This window comes from Ranitomeya variabilis, chromosome 1, assembly GCF_051348905.1.
Source record: "Ranitomeya variabilis isolate aRanVar5 chromosome 1, aRanVar5.hap1, whole genome shotgun sequence".
NCBI classification, from domain to species: domain Eukaryota; kingdom Metazoa; phylum Chordata; class Amphibia; order Anura; family Dendrobatidae; genus Ranitomeya; species Ranitomeya variabilis.
In genome coordinates this window covers 996,885,039-996,909,558 of record NC_135232.1, presented here as the reverse complement: position 1 = coordinate 996,909,558, position 24,520 = coordinate 996,885,039, and the positions used below count along the sequence as shown (strand labels likewise).

The window sequence follows — 24,520 nt, the reverse complement described above, 5'->3', positions numbered from 1 at the left end:
CAAACAGTGATACAGGAAAAAGTCTGCATCTTTTAAAAATCAAAAAAACCTTGTAGGCCCTTCTTAAACAGGAGATTTACATAGAAGGCAAACCATCACCTCCTCTCTGTGAGGCTGTGGTTGGTGGTGCCCTAAAAGTGGATTGTCAACAGATTAAAAAGCTGACAATAATTGTGCACATAGTGTAGAGCGTTGTGAGGATGTTTAGTCCCCGTGCTGGCCCGTGTGTGAGAGGATGAAGGGAAGGTTGTGATAGGCACATCACAGCTTCCGGTCACAGCCTGACAACAGACTGCTGGAGCCGAGGGAGGCACATAGTCTACCATAACATTCCTGCCACGCAATATGGATGCTGTAAAGTCCTCACTGATGCTTTTTTCTGCAGGTAGTTATGGTTTTGAGAATCATTTATCGTAGTGGATTTCCCCTGCAGAATTAGTGCATGACTGTACTGGGATATATTCCCAGTTCTACATACTGGGCAGCATCACTGTGGATTAGCTCAGATTTACAAGGTAACAGACAAGATGTCCGTCTAGTGCAATAACGTGCAATACTATGCTCGTAGCGAGGCCACTGCAGAGTTAGGCCTCTTTCACACTTCTGTCTTTCAGCTCCCGTCACAATCCGTCGATTTTTGAGAATGCAGAATCCTGCATTTTCTCATAGACTTGTATTAGCGACGGATTGTGACGGATGGCCATCCATTTCATCCGTCGTGCACTGGATCCTACATAAAAAATGGTCCGTCGGGCAGAGAAAACGTTCAGAGGAACGTTTTTTCTGTATATCAGAAAATCAGTCAGCGATGCATCGCTGACTGTGAAAAGCAGGAATCTAGCGACGGGTTCCGTCTTTTCAAACTGAGCATGTGTGGAAGAATTTCCCGTCAGGGAAATTCTCTCTCGCTCTCTTTCTCTTTTTACTATTGATGCTGCCTATGCAGCATCAATAGTAACAAGATATAATGTTAAAAATAATAATAATAAAAAAAAAAATTTGCAATATTCTCACCAACCGGCTTCCCGCGCAGCGTGCGTCACCAATGATCCTGGCAGCAAGCGTTCCTAGTAATACATTGCGAAATCTCGCGAGAAGTCGAGGTCTCGCGAGACAGCAACTTCTCGCTACATTTCGCAATGTATTACTAGGAACGCTAGCTGCCGGGAGCATCGCTGCGCAGGAACGCCGGTAGGTGAGGATACTGCGATTATTTTTTTTTTAACCTGGTTTGTGTTGTCTATGCGTTTTCGCATAACAGGTGCACATAGGCTCGACGGGTCTGTCAGAAAGACAGGCCCAGTGCACCCGTCACATACGTTTTGACACACGTCCGTCGCTACGTTTCGGCAACGCAGCAGGACGGGAGCATCCCGACGGAAGTATGAAAGAGGCCTTAGTACACAGCCAAACAACACCTACTGCACAAGCGCAGTACAATTATTTATAACACAAAATATTGTTTTGCCTCTTGTAATACATGTATGTGATAATGTTTTTTTTGTTATTAACTGAGGGGAAAATTACTTAACGTTTTAGTCTTCATGCAAAGTTATTGGGATGGAGGCCCTACCAGTCCACAGCTGTACAAATAATGGAGAGGCAGGTACTACAGCATGGGCTGAAACTTCATTCTATATGAATCTGAGGATAAATCTCCATTTTATGATATTAAAGGCACACACAATATATATATATTTTGGCCCAAAGATTGCCTGATGGATGTGCTTTTAGGATATGCACTGAGAATTCATATTCCAGATTACACTATAACAAAGGTGTATGAAAGGTTACAAATCCCCCCCAATCTGCAGACAATATCTGCAGTGTCAAATCTACCAGAGCTGCCAGTCTGAAATCTACAGTACATCAATGTACGCTGCTGTGGATTCCACCTTCTGTAAGTGCGGCTGGATCACAGTGACTCGGCAACAGCTGTGACGTTTCCACTGCGAAAAAGACCCAAGGGCACAAGCCGTAACTGTCCATGCCTTTTTTCTTGGAAATGGGTGGGTGGGGCATAAGACATTGAGCATGCCGATCTTTGTTGTTTTTTTCCCTTTATTTTTTAAAACCAGGATGAGAAGCTGAGGAGGCCTAATGGCAATATACAGTAATTCGATGGTGTGAAAATTAGGCAAAGTCTCCTCATCTCAGGGAGCTTCACTCTCTGCAAGGAGAAACGTTACCTCTTGGATCCTGGTCAGACGCCTCTCACACAGCCAAACAAGATCTCACACTTTGCACCGACGAGGGGCAGAAACAGTGTCTGCAAACAGATTCTGGATTTGACTTTTATCCTAAGTCATGTGAGCAGGCTCATTAACAGGTCGATAGTGACTGTTAGGATTGCTACTTCCTATAGGTGACACTAGAGTTCTAGTCCTCTTCTTCTCTGAAGAGACAATTTGCAATGAGGCAAAGCTGACCCCTTCTGGTAAAAAAGAAACAGGAATTTTCTGAAAGACCCAAACGCAGAACGTTTTAGGCCTCCAAACTGCCACCAACCAATTATTCACAGTAGTAAGGCTGTATTCCCAAACTGCAGATTTTGTTGCAGACATTTCTGCGACTGTCACATTCGTCTGAATCGTTTCTCCTTGCGGAGAGTGACATGCTAAGCATGCCGAGATGAGGAGACTTAAAGCCGCAATGCTCTTCTGGGAAATATGCAAATAGTCTCTTCAGAGAGGAAGAGGACTAGAACTCTAGTGCCACCTATTGGAAGTAGCAATCCTAACAGTCAATGTCGACCCTTTAACGAGCCTTGTCACATGACTTAGGATAAAAGCCAAACCAGAATTTCAATTTGCAGACACTGTGTTTCGGGGTACTGCCTGTCATGATTCTCAATGGCGAGAGAACATTGCCCAGCATATATGAGAACTAGCTCTTGGAAGATGGAAACTATACTGACCATGAACTAAACCTGCCGCACAACTAGAAGTGGCCGGGTAGCATGCCTACGTTTTTTAACCCTAGATGCCCAGCGACAGCCGGAGAACTACCTAATCCTAGCAGAGGAAAAGACAGTCCTGGCTCACCTCTAGAGAAATTTTCCCAAAAGGCAGACAGAGGCCCCCACATATATTGGCGGTGATTTTAGATGAAATGACAAACGTAGTATGAAAATAGGTTTAGCAAAATCGAGGTCCGCTTTCTAGATAGCAGGAAGACAGAAAGGACACTTTCATGGTCAGCAGAAAACCCTATCAAAACACCATCCAGAAATTCCTTTAAGACTCTAGCATTAACTCATAACACCAGAGTGGCAATTTCCGATCACAAGAGCTTTCCAGACACAGTAACGAAACAGCAGCTGTGAACAGGAACAAAATGCAAAAACACACAAGGACAAAAGTCCAACTTAGCTGGGAGTTGTCTAGTAGCAGGAACAAGCACAGAAGGCTTCTGATTACATTGTTGACCGGCAAGAAACTGACAGAGGAGCAAGGTTATATAGCGACTCCCACATCCTGATAGGAGCAGGTGAACAGAGGGGATGATGCACACAAGTTCAATTCCACAAGTGGCCACCGGGGGAGTCCAGAATCCAATTTCACAACAGTACCCCCCCCTCAAGGAGGGGGCACCGAACCCTCACCAGAACCACCAGGGCGATCAGGATGAGCCCTATGAAAGGCACGGACAAGATCGGAGGCATGAACATCAGAGGCAGTGACCCAAGAATTATCCTCCTGACCGTATCCCTTCCATTTGACCAGATACTGGAGTCTCCGTCTGGAAACACGAGAGTCTAAGATCTTTTCCACAACGTACTCCAACTCACCCTCAACCAACACCGGAGCAGGAGGCTCAACGGAAGGCACAACCGGTACCTCATACCTGCGCAACAATGACCGATGAAAAACATTATGAATCGAAAAGGATGCAGGGAGGTCCAAACGGAAGGACACAGGGTTAAGAATCTCCAATATCTTGTACGGGCCGATGAACCGAGGCTTAAACTTAGGAGAAGAAACCCTCATAGGGACAAAACGAGAAGACAACCACACCAAGTCCCCAACACAAAGCCGAGGACCAACACGACGACGGCGGTTGGCAAAAAGCTGAGTCTTCTCCTGGGACAACTTCAAATTGTCCACCACCTGCCCCCAAATCTGATGCAACCTCTACACCACAGCATCCACTCCAGGACAATCCGAAGATTCCACTTGACCGGAGGAAAATCGAGGATGAAACCCCAAATTACAGAAAAACGGGGACACCAAGGTGGCAGAGCTGGCCCGATTATTGAGGGCGAACTCCGCCAAAGGCAAAAAAGCAACCCAATCATCCTGATCCGCAGACACAAAACACCTCAAATATGTCTCCAAGGTCTGATTAGTCCGCTCGGTCTGGCCATTAGTCTGAGGATGGAAAGCAGACGAAAAAGACAAATCTATGCCCATCCTAGCACAGAATGCCCGCCAAAAACTAGACACGAATTGGGTCCCTCTGTCAGAAACGATATTCTCAGGAATACCATGCAAACGAACAACATTTTGAAAAAACAGAGGAACCAACTCGGAAGAAGAAGGCAACTTAGGCAAGGGAACCAGATGGACCATCTTAGAGAAACGGTCACACACCACCCAGATGACAGACATCTTCTGAGAAACAGGCAGATCCGAAATAAAATCCATCGAGATGTGCGTCCAAGGCCTCTTCGGGATAGGCAAGGGCAACAACAATCCACTAGCCCGAGAACAACAAGGCTTGGCCCGCGCACAAACGTCACAAGACTGCACAAAGCCTCGTACATCTCGTGACAGGGAAGGCCACCAGAAGGACCTTGCCACCAAATCCCTGGTACCAAAGATTCCAGGATGACCTGCCAACGCAGAAGAATGAACCTCAGAGATGACTCTACTGGTCCAATCATCAGGAACAAACAGTCTACCAGGTGGGCAACGATCAGGTCTATCCGCCTGAAACTCCTGCAAGGCCCGCCGCAGGTCTGGAGAAACGGCAGACAATATCACTCCATCTTTAAGGATACCTGTGGGCTCAGAATTACCAGGGGAGTCAGGCTCAAAACTCCTAGAAAGGGCATCCGCCTTAACATTCTTAGAACCCGGTAGGTACGACACCACAAAATTAAACCGAGAGAAAAACAACGACCAGCGCGCCTGTCTAGGATTCAGGCGCCTGGCAGACTCAAGGTAAATTAAATTTTTGTGGTCAGTCAATACCACCACCTGATGTCTGGCCCCCTCAAGCCAGTGACGCCACTCCTCAAAAGCCCACTTCATGGCCAAAAGCTCCCGATTCCCAATATCATAATTCCGCTCGGCGGGCGAAAATTTACGGGAAAAAAAAGCACAAGGTCTCATCACGGAGCAGTCGGAACTTCTCTGCGACAACACCGCCCCAGCTCCGATTTCAGAAGCGTCGACCTCAACCTGAAAAGGAAGAGCAACATCAGGCTGACGCAACACTGGGGCGGAAGAAAAGCGGCGCTTGAGCTCCCGAAAGGCCTCCACAGCATCAGGGGACCAATCAGCAACATCAGCACCCTTCTTAGTCAAATCAGTCAATGGTTTTACAACATCAGAAAAACCAGCAATAAATCGACGATAAAAGTTAGCAAAGCCCAAAAATTTCTGAAGACTCTTAAGAGAAGAGGGTTGCGTCCAATCACCAATAGCCTGAACCTTGACAGGATCCATCTCGATGGAAGAGGGGGAAAAAATGTATCCCAAGAAAGAAATCTTTTGAACCCCAAAAACACACTTAGAACCCTTCACATACAAGGAATTAGACCGCAAAACCTGAAAAACCCTCCTGACCTGCTGGACATGAGAGTCCCAGTCATCCGAAAAAATCAGAACATCATCCAGATACACAATCATAAATTTATCCAAATAATCGCGGAAAATGTCATGCATAAAGGACTGGAAGACTGAAGGGGCATTTGAAAGACCAAAAGGCATCACCAAATACTCAAAATGGCCCTCGGGCGTATTAAATGCGGTTTTCCACTCATCCCCCTGCTTGATTCGCACCAAATTATACGCCCCACGGAGATCAATCTTAGAGAACCACTTGGCCCCCTTTATACGAGCAAACAAATCAGTAAGCAGTGGTAACGGATATTGATATTTAACCGTGATTTTATTCAAAAGTCGATAATCAATACACGGCCTCAAAGAGCCGTCTTTCTTAGACACAAAGAAAAAACCGGCTCCTAAGGGAGATGACGAAGGACGAATATGTCCCTTTTCCAAGGACTCCTTTATATATTCTCGCATAGCAGCGTGTTCAGGCACAGACAGATTAAATAAACGACCCTTAGGGTATTTACTACCCGGAATCAAGTCTATGGCACAATCGCACTCCCGGTGCGGAGGTAGTGAACCAACCTTGGGTTCTTCAAAAACGTCACGAAAGTCAGACAAGAATTCAGGAATCTCAGAGGGAATAGATGATGAAATGGAAACCAAAGGTACGTCCCCATGAGTTCCTTTACATCCCCAGCTTAACACAGACATAGCTCTCCAGTCGAGGACTGGGTTATGAGATTGCAGCCATGGCAATCCCAGCACCAAAACATCATGTAGATTATACAGCACCAGAAAGCGAATAACCTCCTGGTGATCCGGATTAACACGCATAGTCACTTGTGTCCAGTATTGTGGTTTATTACTAGCCAATGGGGTGGAGTCAATCCCTTTCAGAGGTATCGGAGCCTCCAGTGGCTCCAAATCATACCCACAGCGTTTGGCAAAGGACCAATCCATAAGACTCAAAGCAGCGCCAGAGTCGACATAGGCGTCCGCGGTAATAGATGACAAAGAACAAATCAGGGTCACAGATAGAATAAACTTAGACTGTAAAGTGCTAATTGAAACAGACTTGGCAGGCTTCTTAGTACGCTTAAAGCATGCTGATATAACATGAGTTGAATCACCACAATAGAAGCACAACCCATTTTTTCGTCTAAACTTCTGCCGCTCGCTTCTGGACAGAATTCTATCACATTGCATATTTTCTGGCGTTTTCTCAGTAGACACCGCCAAATGGTGAACAGGTTTGCGCTCCCGCAGACGCCTATCGATCTGAATAGCCATCGTCATGGACTCATTCAGACTCGCAGGCACAGGGAACCCCACCATAACATCCTTAATGGCATCAGAGAGACCTTCTCTGAAAATCGCCGCCAGGGCGCACTCATTCCACTGAGTAAGCACAGACCATTTGCGGAATTTTTGGCAGAATATTTCAGCTTCATCTTGCCCCTGAGACAAGGACATCAAGGCCTTTTCCGCCTGAAGCTCTAAATGAGGTTCCTCATAAAGCAACCCCAAGGCCAGAAAAAACGCATCCACATTGAGCAACGCAGGATCCCCTGGTGCCAATGCAAAAGCCCAGTCTTGAGGGTCGCCCCGGAGCAAGGAAATTACAATCCTGACCTGCTGTGCAGGGTCTCCGGCAGAGCGAGACTTCAGGGACAAAAACAATTTGCAATTATTTTTAAAATTTTGAAAGTGAGATCTATTCCCCGAGAAGAATTCAGGCAAAGGAATTCTAGGCTCAGACATAGGTGCATGAACAACAAAATCTTGCAAATTTTGTACCTTTGTGGCGAGATTATTCAAACCTGTAGCTACACTCTGAAGATCCATTTGAAACAGGTGAACACAGAGCCATTCAAGGATTAGAAGGAGAGAAAGAGAGGAAGGCTGCAGTATAGGCAGACTAGCAAGTGATTCAATTAAGAGCACACTCAGAACTAGAGGAAAAAAAAAAAAAAAAAAAAATTGTAGCAGACTTCTTTTTTCTCTCCTTTCTCAGCCAGTAATTTAACCCTTTTTTGGGCCGGTCAAACTGTCATGATTCTCAATGGCGAGAGAACATTGCCCAGCATATATGAGAACTAGCTCTTGGAAGATGGAAACTATACTGACCATGAACTAAACCTGCCGCACAACTAGAAGTGGCCGGGTAGCATGCCTACGTTTTTTAACCCTAGATGCCCAGCGCCAGCCGGAGAACTACCTAATCCTAGCAGAGGAAAAGACAGTCCTGGCTCACCTCTAGAGAAATTTTCCCAAAAGGCAGACAGAGGCCCCCACATATATTGGCGGTGATTTTAGATGAAATGACAAACGTAGTATGAAAATAGGTTTAGCAAAATCGAGGTCCGCTTTCTAGATAGCAGGAAGACAGAAAGGACACTTTCATGGTCAGCAGAAAACCCTATCAAAACACCATCCAGAAATTCCTTTAAGACTCTAGCATTAACTCATAACACCAGAGTGGCAATTTCCGATCACAAGAGCTTTCCAGACACAGTAACGAAACAGCAGCTGTGAACAGGAACAAAATGCAAAAACACACAAGGACAAAAGTCCAACTTAGCTGGGAGTTGTCTAGTAGCAGGAACAAGCACAGAAGGCTTCTGATTACATTGTTGACCGGCAAGAAACTGACAGAGGAGCAAGGTTATATAGCGACTCCCACATCCTGATAGGAGCAGGTGAACAGAGGGGATGATGCACACAAGTTCAATTCCACAAGTGGCCACCGGGGGAGTCCAGAATCCAATTTCACAACAACTGCCCCTCGTCGGTACAAAGTGGAGATCTGGTTTTGCCCTGGTCTCCTCATCTCGGCATGTCAATCTCTGCAAGGAGAAACGATACTTCTTGGATATCGGTCAGACGCCTCTCACCCAGCCAAACCAGATCTCCACTTTGCACTGACGAGGGGCAGTACCCCGAAACACAGTGTCTGCAAATTGAGATTCTGGTTTGGCATGTATCCCAAGTCGTGACAAGGCTCGTTAAAGGGTTGACATTGACATTTAGGATCGCTACTTCCAATAGGTGGCACTAGAGTTCTAGTCCTCCTTCCTCTAAGAAGAGACCATTTGCATTCATCTGAATAAAACGTGCAGAAATCTATATGCCGCCAACATAGCCATATTCCGATGAATAGAATAGATTCTCAGTCGCAGAAATTTTTACAACGTGAATCCTGCCTAACAGGTAGACTGACACCCATCTATATTTGTAGAGATGAAGAATAACATAGAAAAATCATATAAAAGCAGCTCTAGTGGCTCTGATGCGTGTGCAGTGGAGTGTACTGGCCACGGCGTCACCTGCGCACTGCGTATGTGATAGATGCCGCTACAGACAAGCATCAGCCAGTGATTGGCGGGCGGGTATTCCCACTGTGTTCAATGACAAGCCGCCCAGTAAGCACAGACCAGCGGGGAACAGGTAAGAGACAGAATGGGACCTATAGGGGATTGCATCATTTATGTCACTATATTAACTGTTCTTTTTAAATATTGTAAAAAAAAAACCTACCTAACTTGTTTACACGCTGAATCGGAGGAATGACCCTGTCTTATTGCACATACGGAAGTCGCTGAATATGGCATACAGAAGATACTCTTTAATCTTCCAAGATAAAAACAGTTCCAGGACTTGTGTTTTGGAAAGGGGTTATCTTTTCTGTATGTCACTTATTCGGGGAGATATTCCCTGTGGTTGTAAATATTTTAAAAAAATATTTAATAAAAAGAATCTGATTGTAAAAAAATAAAATGCTGTAATTTCACCCAAAAAACGAGTCCTTAAGGTGTGAGCCTAGCCTAATTAACTGAGTGTGCTTTCCTCTATTGTGCACTTTGGGCAGTAATGTGCATCACTATTTGAAAGCAAAATGAGCAATGGAACTACAGAAAGTAAAAAGTATCCGGGAAGCACTGGCACCTACTGGTTTAAATTCCAAAAGCAAGATTGAAATCCGGGAGCGTGAATGAGGCCTAAATCTAACAATATGACCTCTTTAAATTAGACGTTAAAAAATTCTTGAAAATTGGCTTTATCATCTGTATAGACAACTAGCGACTATGTATATGGCTAAGTTCACACTAGACGTTTTTGCCGCTATTTTTATGCAAATTTTCAGCTGTGTTTTGTGGTACCAGCAATTTCTGAGATTTCAGAAAGCTCATGCACGCAGCTTGGCTTTTTTGTCATCAGGATGTTGTGCTTTGCATGGTTTTTTGCACAATGGAGCAGGTCACATCTTTCAATGTTTTTTCAGCGTTTTTTCACCCATTGAAATGAATGGGTGGTGAAAAAACGCACCAAAAACACAGGTATCAGGTTTTGTTGCTCTTTCTGTGACAAAACCAGATTCTATAGAATGGGGGGGGGGGGGGGGGGGTTGGTTTTTTTTTTCAACACTAAAGCTTTTATCAGGATGCACAGGAGACTAAACCAGCAATCCAAAACTGCAGCAAAAAAGCAAGGAAATCCAAAGAAAACAGGCTTTTTTCTGCAGCTTCTTTTCTGCCAAGAGATCAGGTTTTGCTACTGAAAAAAAAAATGCTGAAAAAACGCCTAGTGTGAAGTTACCCTTAAAATATATGTTATGTATGCATGTATATATATTTATTTATTATGTATATACCTGTATCAATCTCATGTTGGTCTTCTCTTAATGTAAAAATAAAGACTCACCCAAAGAGGTGTCCCCATCCAGTAAGTGGTCATCTTCCAAGGTATGGAAGTCCATCACCCCTCCAGCTCCATCAAGGAGTTCCTCGTCACTGCTTGCACTGGTAATACTGTTGTAACTGTTGCGGTAGTAACTTCTCTGAAACAACTGCTCAGACTCCATTTAGCTGCTTTACAACCTGCGGACACAGATAGAACCCATGAGAAACTTTGACCGTATGACATAGCAATTGGCTAAAAATCACTAAGCCAGGGAATTGGGAATGTTTCATTCTAACTTTCTTCCCAGACTCCTGATTGGCAGCAAGGTGGCGGCCTGAAAAGTTAGCGGTCATCTATAAATTAAAGGGAACCTGTCACCACGTTTTTGGAAGATGGGATAAAAATAGCGTTAAATAGGGGCAGAGGTGGGCGTTACATTAGTGTGTGTGTTATGCGTTTATTACCCACCTAAGTTGCTGAAATAACTTTGCAAAGTCTCCGTTTTCGCCTGTCAATCAGGCTGGTCAGGTCACATGGGCGTGGTGTCTTCACCCAGATTTGGCGTAGTTTTCCGTTGGTGGCGTAGTGGTGTGCGCATGCCCAAAGTCCGGAATCCTCTTCCAGGGGATTTAAAATAGCGCGGTGTTCGTTATTGCATTGGTGATCGGTGGGCGCGGCCATCTTCCTTTGGCCGCGCGTGCGCAGAAGCGGCGCTCTGCTGGCCGCGGCTTCAGGAAAATGGCCGCCGCGATATCCATCTGCGCACGCGCGGCATCCCGCGGCCATTTTCCTGAAGCCGCGGCCAGCAGAGCGCCGCTTCTGCGCACGCGCGGCCAAAGGAAGATGGCCGCGCCCACCGATCACCAATGCAGTAACGAACACCGCGCTATTTTAAATCCCCTGGAAGAGGATTCCGGACTTTGGGCATGCGCACACCACTACGCCACCAACGGAAAACTACGCCAAATCTGGGTGAAGACACCACGCCCATGTGACCTGACCAGCCTGATTGACAGGCGAAAACGGAGACTTTGCAAAGTTATTTCGGCAACTTAGGTGGGTAATAAACGCATAACACACACACTAATGTAACGCCCACCTCTGCCCCTATTTAACGCTATTTTTATCCCATCTTCCAAAAACGTGGTGACAGGTTCCCTTTAAGCATCTGACCAAGCAATGGCTGCACATAATGGAATATGAAATCTGTCCTAAAACACGGAGCCAACAGCTTGTCAGCCAAGATGAGGTCGATCTGTTGGGTCCGTACTTTACAGTGTGCGTACATGAGCACCACTTCATAGAAACTCCTGGGACAGAGGGCTCAGGATCCCCCTTCTGGTGTATGTGGTGGTCCCAGTGATCATACACCTGTCCTGTGCATAGGATTGCTCCTGTCTCCTGCAGTGCAGTATTCCAAGAGCCACTACTTTATTTTTATTTTCCAGTCATCACATTTGTTCCTTATATATTCATCTTTTCAGGCCCTTTACAGGACCTCACAATGTGACAGCTGGATTTCTTTGGTAGGCCCTTGGCTAGCACGGCCACCCACTGGGTTCGTGTTCACATGTGGCAATGGGACAAAAGGGAGAGCTACAAAACTCCCTAAATTCCACAGCCGCTATTTACCGCAGCATCCTAGATTTACATGGAGGTCATTCTACAACAAAAGGATTTTCTAGCTAATACAATGTTGTCAAGAAAGAAATCAGAATCTGGAATCGGCCAAAATCCAGAATGGATGATGTGTCACCGGGTACAGAGCTTCCCATTACCTCCAGTATGATGTGTCACCGGGTACAGAGCTTCCCATTACCTCCAGTATGATGTGTCACCGGGTACAGAGCTTCCCATTACCTCCAGTATGATGTGTCACCGGGTACAGAGCTCCCCATTACCTCCAGTATGATGTGTCACCGGGTACAGAGCTTCCCATTACCTCCAGTATGATGTGTCACCGGGTACAGAGCTTCCCATTACCTCCAGTATGATGTGTCACCGGGTACAGAGCTTCCCATTACCTCCAGTATGATGTGTCACCGGGTACAGAGCTCCCCATTACCTCCAGTATGATGTGTCACCGGGTACAGAGCTCCCCATTACCTCCAGTATGATGTGTCACCGGGTACAGAGCTTCCCATTACCTCCAGTATGATGTGTCACTGGGTACAGAGCTTCCCATTACCTCCAGTATGATGTGTCACCGGGTACAGAGCTCCCCATTACCTCCAGTATGATGTGTCACCGGGTACAGAGCTCCCCATTACCTCCAGTATGATGTGTCACTGGGTACAGAGCTTCCCATTACCTCCAGTATGATGTGTCACCGGGTACAGAGCTTCCCATTACCTCCAGTATGATGTGTCACCGGGTACAGAGCTTCCCATTACCTCCAGTATGATGTGTCACTGGGTACAGAGCTTCCCATTACCTCCAGTATGATGTGTCACCGGGTACAGAGATTCCCATTACCTCCAGTATGATGTGTCACCGGGTACAGAGCTTCCCATTACCTCCAGTATGATGTGTCACCGGGTACAGAGATTCCCATTACCTCCAGTATGATGTGTCACCGGGTACAGAGCTCCCCATTTCCTCCAGTATGATGTGTCACTGGGTACAGAGCTTCCCATTACCTCCAGTATGATGTGTCACCGGGTACAGAGCTTCCCATTACCTCCAGTATGATGTGTCACCGGGTACAGAGCTTCCCATTACCTCCAGTATGATGTGTCACCGGGTACAGAGCTCCCCATTACCTCCAGTATGATGTGTCACCGGGTACAGAGCTCCCCATTACCTCCAGTATGATGTGTCACCGGGTACAGAGCTTCCCATTACCTCCAGTATGATGTGTCACCGGGTACAGAGCTTCCCATTACCTCCAGTATGATGTGTCACCGGGTACAGAGCTTCCCATTACCTCCAGTATGATGTGTCACCGGGTACAGAGCTTCCCATTACCTCCAGTACTCACTGAACCAGAAACCTGAACGCCAAGAAGCCACAAAACCTACAATGCCCACCACCATACGTACCATGCAGGCAGGCAGCAATCTGGGCACTGTCGGCTTTTCTCCTCATGAGAAACCAGATGACTGCTCCTAAGTGACTGACTTGTAGTAAGAGCCGGAGTCCAGTCTCATGACCCGCGCTGCCCGCGTGCTTCAGATCATATGAGAACACTCTGAATGCAGACATTACATCCTTTTAGAACGCTCAGGTGGCAATTAGCTGAACATTATTGACATACACTTCTATGGCTTCCCCCCCTCCACCCCTCACTAAATGAGCAACCTACAGGCAAAATATACAAATAGACAGCTCCTTATGTGCAGCAACATACAGCCGGAAAGTGAGAAAAGGCCGAGCAGCACAGGAGGCTGTGTGCAGGTCATCTCCAAGGCTTCATTTCTCAGTGTCACTCCTGCTGCTCCACACAAGTGCGGCAACAGGGACCCCCGGTCTCTGGATTGGTGGCATAACAATCACTGAAACTGGTAATAATTGCATTTATTGGAACGTAATAATCTGAAGTGACAAGAGTCCCTGCACAGTGGGACCCCACAGATATTCCGGCCACCACAGATCCCAGTCAAGGTAAAATAGGCCTAATAGGAATGAACAATAGCAATCAAAGCGTGTCTAACGCCCATACAGGGCCACTAACAGGGCTCATGCACATCACCTTACTGCTCGTTCGACTAATGCTATAGTATGGGGCTGTGCACAAGTCCTCTTTCTCTTCGGACAGAGCTGGTTTAAGGAAAAAAAATGAGTATGTCTGAGTTTTATCCAATATTCAGATCACACTCGCCCATGCAAGCCATTGAGCCCAAGGAAAAGATTGGACTGCACTCGGATGACATTTGAGTGCAGTCCAAATTTCCACAGACTGACAGAAAGGAGAACTATTTTTTCCCATTTTCTCCTTATCCAGAAGAATCGAGCCACACTATTATCACACTCTGATCAAACTGATTTAATTGCTTTGGATAATTGACCCAATTATCTCACATGAGAGAATACACGCTTGTCTCACCCTAGCAATACCGGAAATAATTAAAGGAACATGCCACAGGCAGCATGAATCAGAGGCTGTCTGCACAATGACAGCAGAGAATATTTTTCTTTGAAACGCTCAGGCTGGGGTCCATAGCTAAAGGAAAAAGTAGCCTGACACCATCTCCAGACGGCTTCTCCCCGCTACGGGCGACTGACAGGTTTCTCGCTATGGGACAGATCAGGCAATCATCTCAGCAGCGCTGGGAAAAGCCCAGCATCTTTTAACTATGTTTTCTCTGAAAGTCTGACTTCCATGGTACAGGAAAGATCTACGGTATATCTTGGTACTGTGTAAGCCAGTAGATAGAAGAATATTTAGGATTGAGAGTCCTCAGTGGTTGATACTTTTTAATGGCTAACTGAAAAGATGGTAAATTGCAAGCTTTCCAGACTACACAGGTCTCTTCATCAGGCACAGACTAACAATCATTCTTTGCCTGATGGAGACCTGAATAATCTGGAAAGCTTGCAATTTGTTACCATCTTTTCACTTAGCCACTAAAAGGTATCAACCACTGAGGACTCTCATCTAAATATTTGTCTTCAATGGCGCACTCGGATTCATGCGGTCCGTGGTTTCAGCAGCAGGAATCAGTTGACAGGTTACATTTAAGATACATGGATACCTTCACGGGCATTTTGTGTTATATTTTTTTTATTATTTAAATGCCTGTGGGCTTAAAACAATATTTGCAATTGGGTTTCATTAGAAATTGTGCACCATTGCCTTCTATAGCCTCTGTGTTGCAATGTCTATTGCTGGCTGCAGAATGAGTTACCTAAGGCCCCTTTCACACATCAGGCTTTCGCCGTCAGGCTAAATCCGGCATCGTGCCGGAGCAACGGATCCGGCATAAATTGTGGAAAACTGATGCGACGGATCCATTTTTTTTGTCGGAACCGTCTAGCGGATCCAGCTAAAAAACAGATCCGTTGCATCCGTTTTTTTTAAATCCGTTTTACGACGGATCCGGTTTTTAAAAACGCCCATGGGAGGCTCACAAATGTGATTGGCTACTGAAAACCTATATATACAGTGTTCCTACAGCCCATCTTTGGCAGGTTGTAGAGCAAGTGGCGAAGATGGAAGGCGTGATGGCAAACATTCTGAAGATTTCTGTGGATTTTACTTTTGAGGCGAATCGTTTCAAAGCGATTGTTCTGGAGAAGGAGGGAGAGAAACAGCAGCGCATTATGCGTCAGCGGCGTTTGTGGATTCACCCAATAACAGCACAGAGAATGACACGTGGGGTGTATTCTACACTATACATGGAGTTATGAGGAAACCCAGAGAAGTTTTTCAGCTTCGTGCGGATGAAAGCGGAGAACTTCGACTTGTTGGTGGAGCGGACTCGACACCTCATTGCAAGAAGTGACATATTGCCGCTTCTCAGTTTCACCGGTGGAGCATCTGATGGTGACTCTTCGGTAAGCCATTTTTATTGTATCTCCTACTGTTAAAGCACACTTATAACTGTACTAGATGGTAGCCCGATTTTAACGCATCGGGTATTCTAGAAAATATATGTAGTTTATTTATGAAGATTTTAGAATAATACATTGAATACACAGGATTCAGCCGGCCGCGACCAATTAGCAAAGCGTGGTTCAAATCCCGTGCCAATTCGCGGCCGGACTGCGCCTGTTGCTGATTGTTCGCGGCCGGCCATGTAGTATATAACAGCCCACGTAGTAAATAGCACAGCCACGTAGTATATTGCACAGCCACGTAGTATATTGCACAGCCCACGTAGTATATTGCACAGCCACGTAGTATATTGCACAGCCACGTAGTATATTGCACAGCCCACGTAGTATATTGCACAGCCACGGAGTATATTGCACAGCCCACGGAGTATATAACACAGCCCACGGAGTATATAACACAGCCCACGGAGTATATAACACAGCCCACGGAGTATATAACACAGCCCACGGAGTATAAAGCACAGCCCACGGAGTATGAAGCACAGCCCACGGAGTGTATAACAGCCCACATAGCATACAACACAGCTCAGGTAGTATATAACAGCCCACACACGCAGTATATAACATAGCCCACGTAGTGTATAACACAGCCCACGCAGTATATTGCACAGCCCACGCAGTATATTGCACAGCCCACGTAATATGCTGTATTGCCCAGCCCACGCAGTATATTGCACAGCCCACGTAGTATATTGCACAGCCCACGTAGTATATTGCACAGCCACGTAGTATATTGCACAGCCACGTAGTATATTGCACAGCCCACGGAGTATATAGCACAGCCCACGGAGTATATAACACAGCCCACGGAGTATAAAGTACAGCCCACGGAGTGTATAACAGCCCACATAGCATACAACACAGCTCAGGTAGTATATAACAGCCCACGCTCGCAGTATATAACATAGCCCACGTAGTGTATAACACAGCCCACGCAGTATATTGCACAGCCCACGCAGTATATTGCACAGCCCACGCAGTATATTGCACAGCCCACGCAGTATATTGCACAGCCCACGTAATATGCTGTATTACCCAGCCCACGCAGTATATTGCACAGCCCATGTAGTATATTGCACAGCCCACGTAGTATATTGCACAGCCCATGTAGTATATTGCACAGCCCACGTAGTATATAGCACAGCCTACGTAGTATATAGCACAACCCACGTAGTATATTGCACAGCCACGTAGTATATTGCACAGCCCACGTAGTATATTGCACAGCCCACGTAGTATATAGCACAACCCACGTAGTATATACCACAGCCACGTAGTATATAGCACAGCCACGCAGTATATTGCACAGCCCACGGAGTATATAGCACAGCCCACGGAGTATATAGCACAGCCCACGGAGTATATAACACAGCCCACGGAGTATAAAGCACAGCCTACGGAGTGTATAACAGCCCACATAGCATACAACACAGCTCAGGTAGTATATAACAGCCCACGCACGCAGTATATAACATAGCCCACGTAGTGTATAACACAGCCCACGTAGTATATTGCACAGCCCACGCAGTATATTGCACAGCCCACGCAGTATATTGCCCAGCCCACGCAGTATATTGCCCAGCCCACGTAGTACATTGCACAGCCCACGCAGTATACAGCAATGTGGGCATCATATCCCTGTTAAAAAAAAAGAATTAAAATAAAAAATAGTTATATACTCACCTTCCGCTGGCCCCGGATCCAGGCGAAGCGGTTACCGACGCTCCTCGGGCGCTCGGGACCCAAGTGTGCATTGCGGTCTCGCGAGATGATGACGTAGCGGTCTCGCGAGACCGCTATGTCATCATCTCGCGAGACCACAATGCATGGAGCGGTCACCGGAGCTTCGCGAGGAGCGGGAAATGCCGGTCCTGGATCCGAGGGGGTCGACGGACGGTGAGTATAAAACGATTTTTTATTTTTTTAATTATTTTTAACATTAGATCTTTTAACTTTTGATGCCGCATAGGCAGCATCAATAGTAAAAAGTTGGTCACACAAGGTTAATAGCAGCGGTAACGGACCGCGTTATGCCGCGGGTAGCACTCCGTTACCGCTGCTATTAACCCTGTGTGAGCGCTGACTGGAGGGGATTATGGAGCAGGCACTGACTGCGGGGAGGAAGGAGAGGCCATTTTGCCGCCGGACTGTGCCTGTCGCCGATTGGTCGTGGCCGTTTTGCAGCGACCAATCAGCGACTTGGATTTCCATGACAGACAGAGGCCGCGAACAATGAATATCCGCGACAGACAGACAGAAGGACAGACAGACGGAAGTGACCCTTAGACAATTATATAGTAGACTAGATGGTGGCCCGATTCTAACGCATCGGTTATTCTAGAATATGTATGTCCACGTAGTATATTGCACAGCCAACGTAGTATATTGCCCAGTGACGTAGTATACAGCACAGAGCCACGTAGTATATTGCCCAGCCACGTAGTATATTGCCCAGCCACGTAGTATATTGCCCAGTGACGTAGTATACAGCACAGAGCCACGTAGTATATTGCTCAGCTATGTAGTATATTGCCCAGCCATGTATGACACAGGTTAAAAAAATAAAAAATGAACATACACTCACCTTCCGCAGGCGCGTTGTAGCTCTGTCGCCTGTGTGGGGTGCAGGCGGCAGCTTCCGGTCCCAGGATGTGATGACGTCGCGGTCACATGACCGTGACGTCACGGCAGGTGCTTGTTGCGCAGGACCTGTGATGACGTCGCGGTCACATGACCGTGTTGCGGTCACATGACCGTGACGTCACGGCAGGTCCTTTCCGCGCAGGCGCGCAGGACTTGTGATGACGCATTCCTTTCATTAACTGCTCAAACAGATCTGAGTAGTGAGGTCTCGGTAGCATAACTTTTCCTTTTTGGCAGCATTGAGTAAACGGATTGTCAGATGGTTTTTCATCAATGAAATTCAGAGAGTCGCATTTAGAGCAAACTGCATTCACAGTAGTGTTCATGAATTGTACTTTCATTGTCTGTTACGTAATGTGCAAGTTGTTGAATAATGTCCTGGTCGTGCCTTAGTTGGTAGAGCATTCGTTTTTCATGAATTTGGCGATCATGTTGTTCCTGTCGTACAACAGTTTGTTGTGGTGTCTCCGGTTGGCGACGTTGTCTGTGAGATTCCACATCCTGGGCTTGTCTGGCGGCAGTTTGTTGTGGTGTCTCCTGTTCCCGATGTTGTCGTTTTCTTGCTGCTGCTGCTGCTTTTCTGTCATCCTCATTGGCGTATTTTCGTTTACGACCCATTCTAAGATAGAAACACAGGGAGATGCCGCCCATACAGGGAGACGCAGGCACACACCCTACACAATGGCGGCACTTGACAGCAGTGGAGGACAATGATGATTCCAGAATTCGCGGCAGACTGTGCCCGTCGCTGATTGGTCGAGGCCTGCTGGCCTCGACCAATCAGCAAGGCGGGATTTCCGAGACAGACAGACAATTAGACTCTTAGACAACACAATGGCGGCACTTGACAGCAGTGGAGGACAATGCCCGTCGCTGATTGGTCGAGGCCTGGCGGCCTCGACCAATCAGACGCGGTATTTCCAGGACAGACAGACAATTAAACCCTTAGACAATTATATATCCCTCCACTGGCTCCCCATTGCCCAGAGACTCCAGTACAAAACCCTAACCATGACATACAAAGCTATCCACAACCTGTCTCCTCCATACATCTGTGACCTCGTCTCCCGGTACTTACCTACACGCAACCTCCGATCCTCACAAGATCTCCTTCTCTACTCCCCTCTTATCTCCTCTTCCCACAATCGCATACAAGATTTCTCTCGCATATCACCCCTACTCTGGAACCCTCTACCACAAAACATCAGACTCTCGCCTACCATCGAAATCTTCAAAAAGAGCCTGAAGACCCACCTCTTCTGACAAGCCTACAACCTGCAGTAACCACCGATCAACCAAACCGCTGCACGACGAGCTCTATCCTCACCTACTGTATTCTCACCCATCCCTTGTAGATTGTGAGCCTTCGCGGGCAGGGTCCTCACTCCTCCTGTACCAGTTATGACTTGTATTGTTTAAGATTATTGTACTTGTTTTTATTATGTATACCCCTCCTCACATGTAAAGCGCCATGGAATAAATGGCGCTATAACAATAAATATTATTATTATTAATAATAATAATAATATAGATTGTTTTTGCTGATATTTTGTAGTAATTATTGCCTTGCTTTTTTCACAGATTCCTTGCAACTGGAGAATCACTTTCGTCACTACATTTTCAGTTCAGACTCGGGATTTCTACGATATCCAGAATAGTGAAACACCTGCCATGCATTGTGGGACTCTTTACATGGCGAATTTATACCACATCCTACAACGGAGAGTTGGCTGGACATTGCCAACAACTTCCAACAAATTTGTCTGTTTCCCAATTGCTTGGGTGCAGTGGACGGGAAACATATTCGTATCGTGAAACCTGCTGCATCTGGCTCTGAATACTTCAACTATAAGAAATATTTCTCCATTGTGCTCATAGCCATCACAGACGCTCAATACAAGTTTATAGCGGTCGATATTGGGGCCTACGGCCGCTCCAATGATTCTCAAGTTTTTATAGTGTCTGCAATGGGGCGTCATCACTATGGAAACAACTTCCAATTTCCACCCCTAAGACCACTGCCTGAAACCTCGGGGCCGCCAATGCCGTTTGTATGTGTTGGAGATGAAGCGTTCCAACTCTCAGAACACCTGCTGAAGCCATACTCCAGTAGTGGATTAACGCAAACTAAAAGAATTTTTAATTACCGACTAACACGAGCACGAAGAATGGTGGAGTGCACTTTTGGGATTCTAACAGCAAAATGGCGAGTTCTGTTGACCGCTATCAACCTGAAGACTGACACTGTGGACGGGGGTTGTGAAAGATTGTGTGTCAAGCAAATAAGGCAGCACACTGCAGCGCTAAAACATGCAAACATGAAACACGAAAATTGAACTGCATTGCTGCACTAGAAATATGAAAAATGAGAGCGTTTAGCGCATAAAAAAGGCCAATTTTATGTGTACCTGGTAGCCACTTTACGGCATCTCTCTTATACCAGGTCCTATGCTTTCCTTCCTCGCTGAGAATAAACGTCTCCATGTGAATGGGTACCTGTGAAAACCTCTTATGAGACTAACATTCTCTCTCTGTGGAGGGGTACTGGACCTGACAAAAAAAAACTTTTAAAAAGTGAAAGATTGTGTGGTCCTGCACAATTTTGTTTATATGCAAGGAACAGATTTGCATTGATGACCACTTTGAAGAAACCACCTTGCTTGATTATCAGAACATTACTTTTAGAAGTTCTGTGTCAGTTTCCAGAATGAGGGACAAATTTGCTGAATACTTTATTTCACCTCAAGGAAGAGTAGACTGGCAGGATGAGATAGTTTGAAAACTTTGTCTTGGGCCTTATTACCCAGAAGTATTGTACCTGGTTGTGATTTACCCAAAGTTTTTTTACATGTTTTAATGTATTGTACCTGTTTGGGTAAATAACAACCAGGTACAATACAACCAAACAAATACAATACATTAAAACATGTAAAAAAAAAACAACTTTGGGTAAATCACAACCAGGTACAATACAACCAGTTTTTTACATGTTTTACCCAATGTATTGTACCTGTTTGGTTGTATTGTACCTTTTTTACCCAAAGTATTGTACCTTCTTTTACCCAAAGTATTAAACCTTATAATTTAATAAATGAAAGACAAAAATTTTAAAACCAGAAAAACTGTTTTATTTACAAATTTACAAAAAGTTTCATAAATTTAAAAAGTGTGGGGTCGAGATAATACTGGAGGGCCTGTCAGATTGGGACACTTCGACAGTGGGAGTGTGGAGAGAGAATTGTGGTGGTGACGGTTGAATAGGTAAAACAGGTGAAGGGGAGGATAAAGACAGAGAACGGGTGGACTTGAAACCGGGAGTAGTGCTGGGAATTGGAAAGGTTTGAGGGGTGGAGTGGAGGGATTGGGAGGCAGAAGAGGTGGTGGGTGGAGAAGAGGGTTGTGTTTGGGGCATGATGGGTGTTGAAGGAGTCTGGTGGTAGTGGGCAGGGAGTAGAGGTTGGGCAGGGAGTGGAGGCGAGGATGATGTGGTTTTGAACTGGTACGGGGCAGGATGCTGGTACGGGGTAGGATGGCTGGTATTGTATAGTAGGGGGGAGGAGGGACAGTGGCTGGAGGTGGGGCAGGTGCAGGAGGAACTACCGTGGCAGGGCTTGGAAAGTAACATGAGCTAGGGCAAACTGGCATGCTTGCATTACATGCATCTGCTGATCAGGAGATAATTTGTCCATGCGCTCGAGTACTGCCTGGAAAAAGGTGTGGTTTGGCGATTTACTTGCATCTGAATGCATCCTATCCAGGCGTGTGTGCAACTCAAGAATACTGTTGCTGAGCAAATTAAATCCTGCAGTGATTTGCTCAGACAACAGTTTGAGACAGATCTGGAAGGATGCATTTAGATGCAAGAACTCGGGCGCATAGCTCTTTTCCTGACCCCTCCTGCCGCCCAGAACCCACAGGTGTTGTAGAGATGGCAGCATCAGAGGGGTGGGGTAAAGGAAAAGCTATATCCTCACCAGCAGCTTCATGTAACGCAGTCGGCCACAATGCTCCAGCGCTGGTGGATGGGACCAAGGGATCAGATGTGAGGAAAGACTGGGAAGGTGCAGAGGGGTCGGGTCTGTCGAGGTGGTCCTCGGTAGTGGACTCCTGAGGGATCGCTCCAGAAGGGTTCAACTCTGCAGGCTCCTGAGTGCTGCAGAGGGTGCTGTGGAAAAACGAAAAAAAAAAAAAATGTAATTAATATATTGTTATTGCTTGGCCCTGGCTGAAACCCAAAAAAGTGTTAGACATGTAAACGTTTTTTATTGAATGGGGTGGGGAATATTTACCTTCTGCTCACCATAGTCGACCGGAGGAACGACAGGACTCTAGCATACTTGTACTTGCTCCTGCGTCCTCCTGATCCACTCAGGGCCTGCATCTCTTTGTTGAACTCCTTCTTGAAGAGATCCCTGATCAACCGCCACCGCTTGATAACTCTTTCGCCTGTAAAGTGAAAGCACAAATTGGTTAGTATACAACACATTACATCCAGCAACATAACTGAACTGTGAATACTTAAAGGGAACCTGTCACCCCGTTTTTTCGGTATGAGATAAAAATACTGTTAAATAGGGCCTGAGCTGTGCATTACAATAGTGTAGTTTGTGGACCCCGATTCCCCACCTATGCTGCAGAAATACGTTACCAAAGTAGTCGTTTTCGCCTGTCAATCAGGCTGGTCAGGTCGGATGGGCGTGGTGTCTTCCCCCAGATCTTGCGTAGTTTTCCGTTGGTGGCGTAGTGGTGTGCGCATGTCCAAGGTCCCGACTCCTGCACAGGGGTGTGAAAATAGCAGCGATGTCCGTTATTCCATTGGTGGTCGGTGGGCGCGGCCATCTTGATTTGGCCGCGCGTGCGCAGAAGCGGCGCTCTGCTGGCCGCGGCGCTCTGCTGGCCGCGGCTTCAGGAAAATGGCCGCGGGCATCCGCGCGTGCGCAGATGGCTATCGCGGCGGCCAAAGAGTGCTCAGGCAATGTTAATCAATGGAAATCCAGAATTGGTGTGCACATGCTGCGGAAGATTCCGCACTGATTTTCAGCGTTCTATTTTCCGCAGCATGTCAAATCTTTTTGCGGATCTGCAGCGTTTCTGCACCCATTAACTTACATTGAGTCAGTCAAATCCGAAGCAAAACCGCAGGTGTAAAAAGGTCTGAGGATTAACTGCGGATTAGCGTGCCAAAAACGCTGCAGAAATGAAGGAGGAAGAGTGTGTGGGTGGAGAATGTGTGGGTGGAGAATGTGTGTGGGCTGAGACTATGGGTAAGCGGAGAATATGTGCGGGTCTGTCTGAGGGTGTTTGTGTGTATCTGTGTGTGTACGGGTGTCTCAGTGTGCGGGTGTCTGCCGTTGTCTCTGTGTATATGTGTGTGTGTGCGCACAGCTGTGTGGGTGTCTGCGTGTCTGTGCGCATGCGCGGCTGTGTGCAAGTGTCTGTGTGTGTAGCCAGACATGGTCTGATGGGACTACTGCTCCCATCCGGCTACGTCTGCTGTCACATATAACATCATCCGGCGACTGTGTTCAAGTGTAAAAAAAAGCAAAAAAAACACACATTTACATAATCACATACAACATTCATTCTCACCAAATTCCCCGATGCCATCTATCTCCTGCAACAAAAATAAATTAAACCACCATATGCTTACCTTTCCGCAGTAGTCCATTTAATATCGAGTGTCCCATGGCGATCTCACATGTATAACCGTCACATCGGGAGTTGTGACCGCTCTACCAGGCCTCCGGTGATACACTGCGGGAGCATACCTCCAGTCACTGCATCACTACGCCGCCGTGAGAGTTCACCGCAGTTCCTGCTGTCACTTGCGGTGCCGTAAGTGAGAGCACGAACTCCAG

The 24,520-nt window shown here is 46.4% G+C and overlaps 1 protein-coding gene across 3 annotated transcripts in view; it reads right to left on the bottom strand.

Annotated features, from left to right (window-relative positions):
* CLCN3 (chloride voltage-gated channel 3) overlaps positions 1 to 24,520 on the bottom strand; it is a 146,296-nt gene that overhangs the window by 94,149 nt on the left and 27,627 nt on the right. For 2 of the 3 annotated variants that reach the window (XM_077279495.1, XM_077279492.1), the window contains exon 2: positions 10,485 to 10,660. In XM_077279495.1, coding sequence (XP_077135610.1) covers positions 10,485 to 10,644 — 160 coding nt within the window. In that variant the 5' untranslated portion in view covers positions 10,645 to 10,660. Of the gene's footprint in view, positions 1 to 10,484; positions 10,661 to 10,931; positions 11,066 to 24,520 lie in introns of those variants that run through there. The other variant, XM_077279493.1, reaches the window with a different exon arrangement.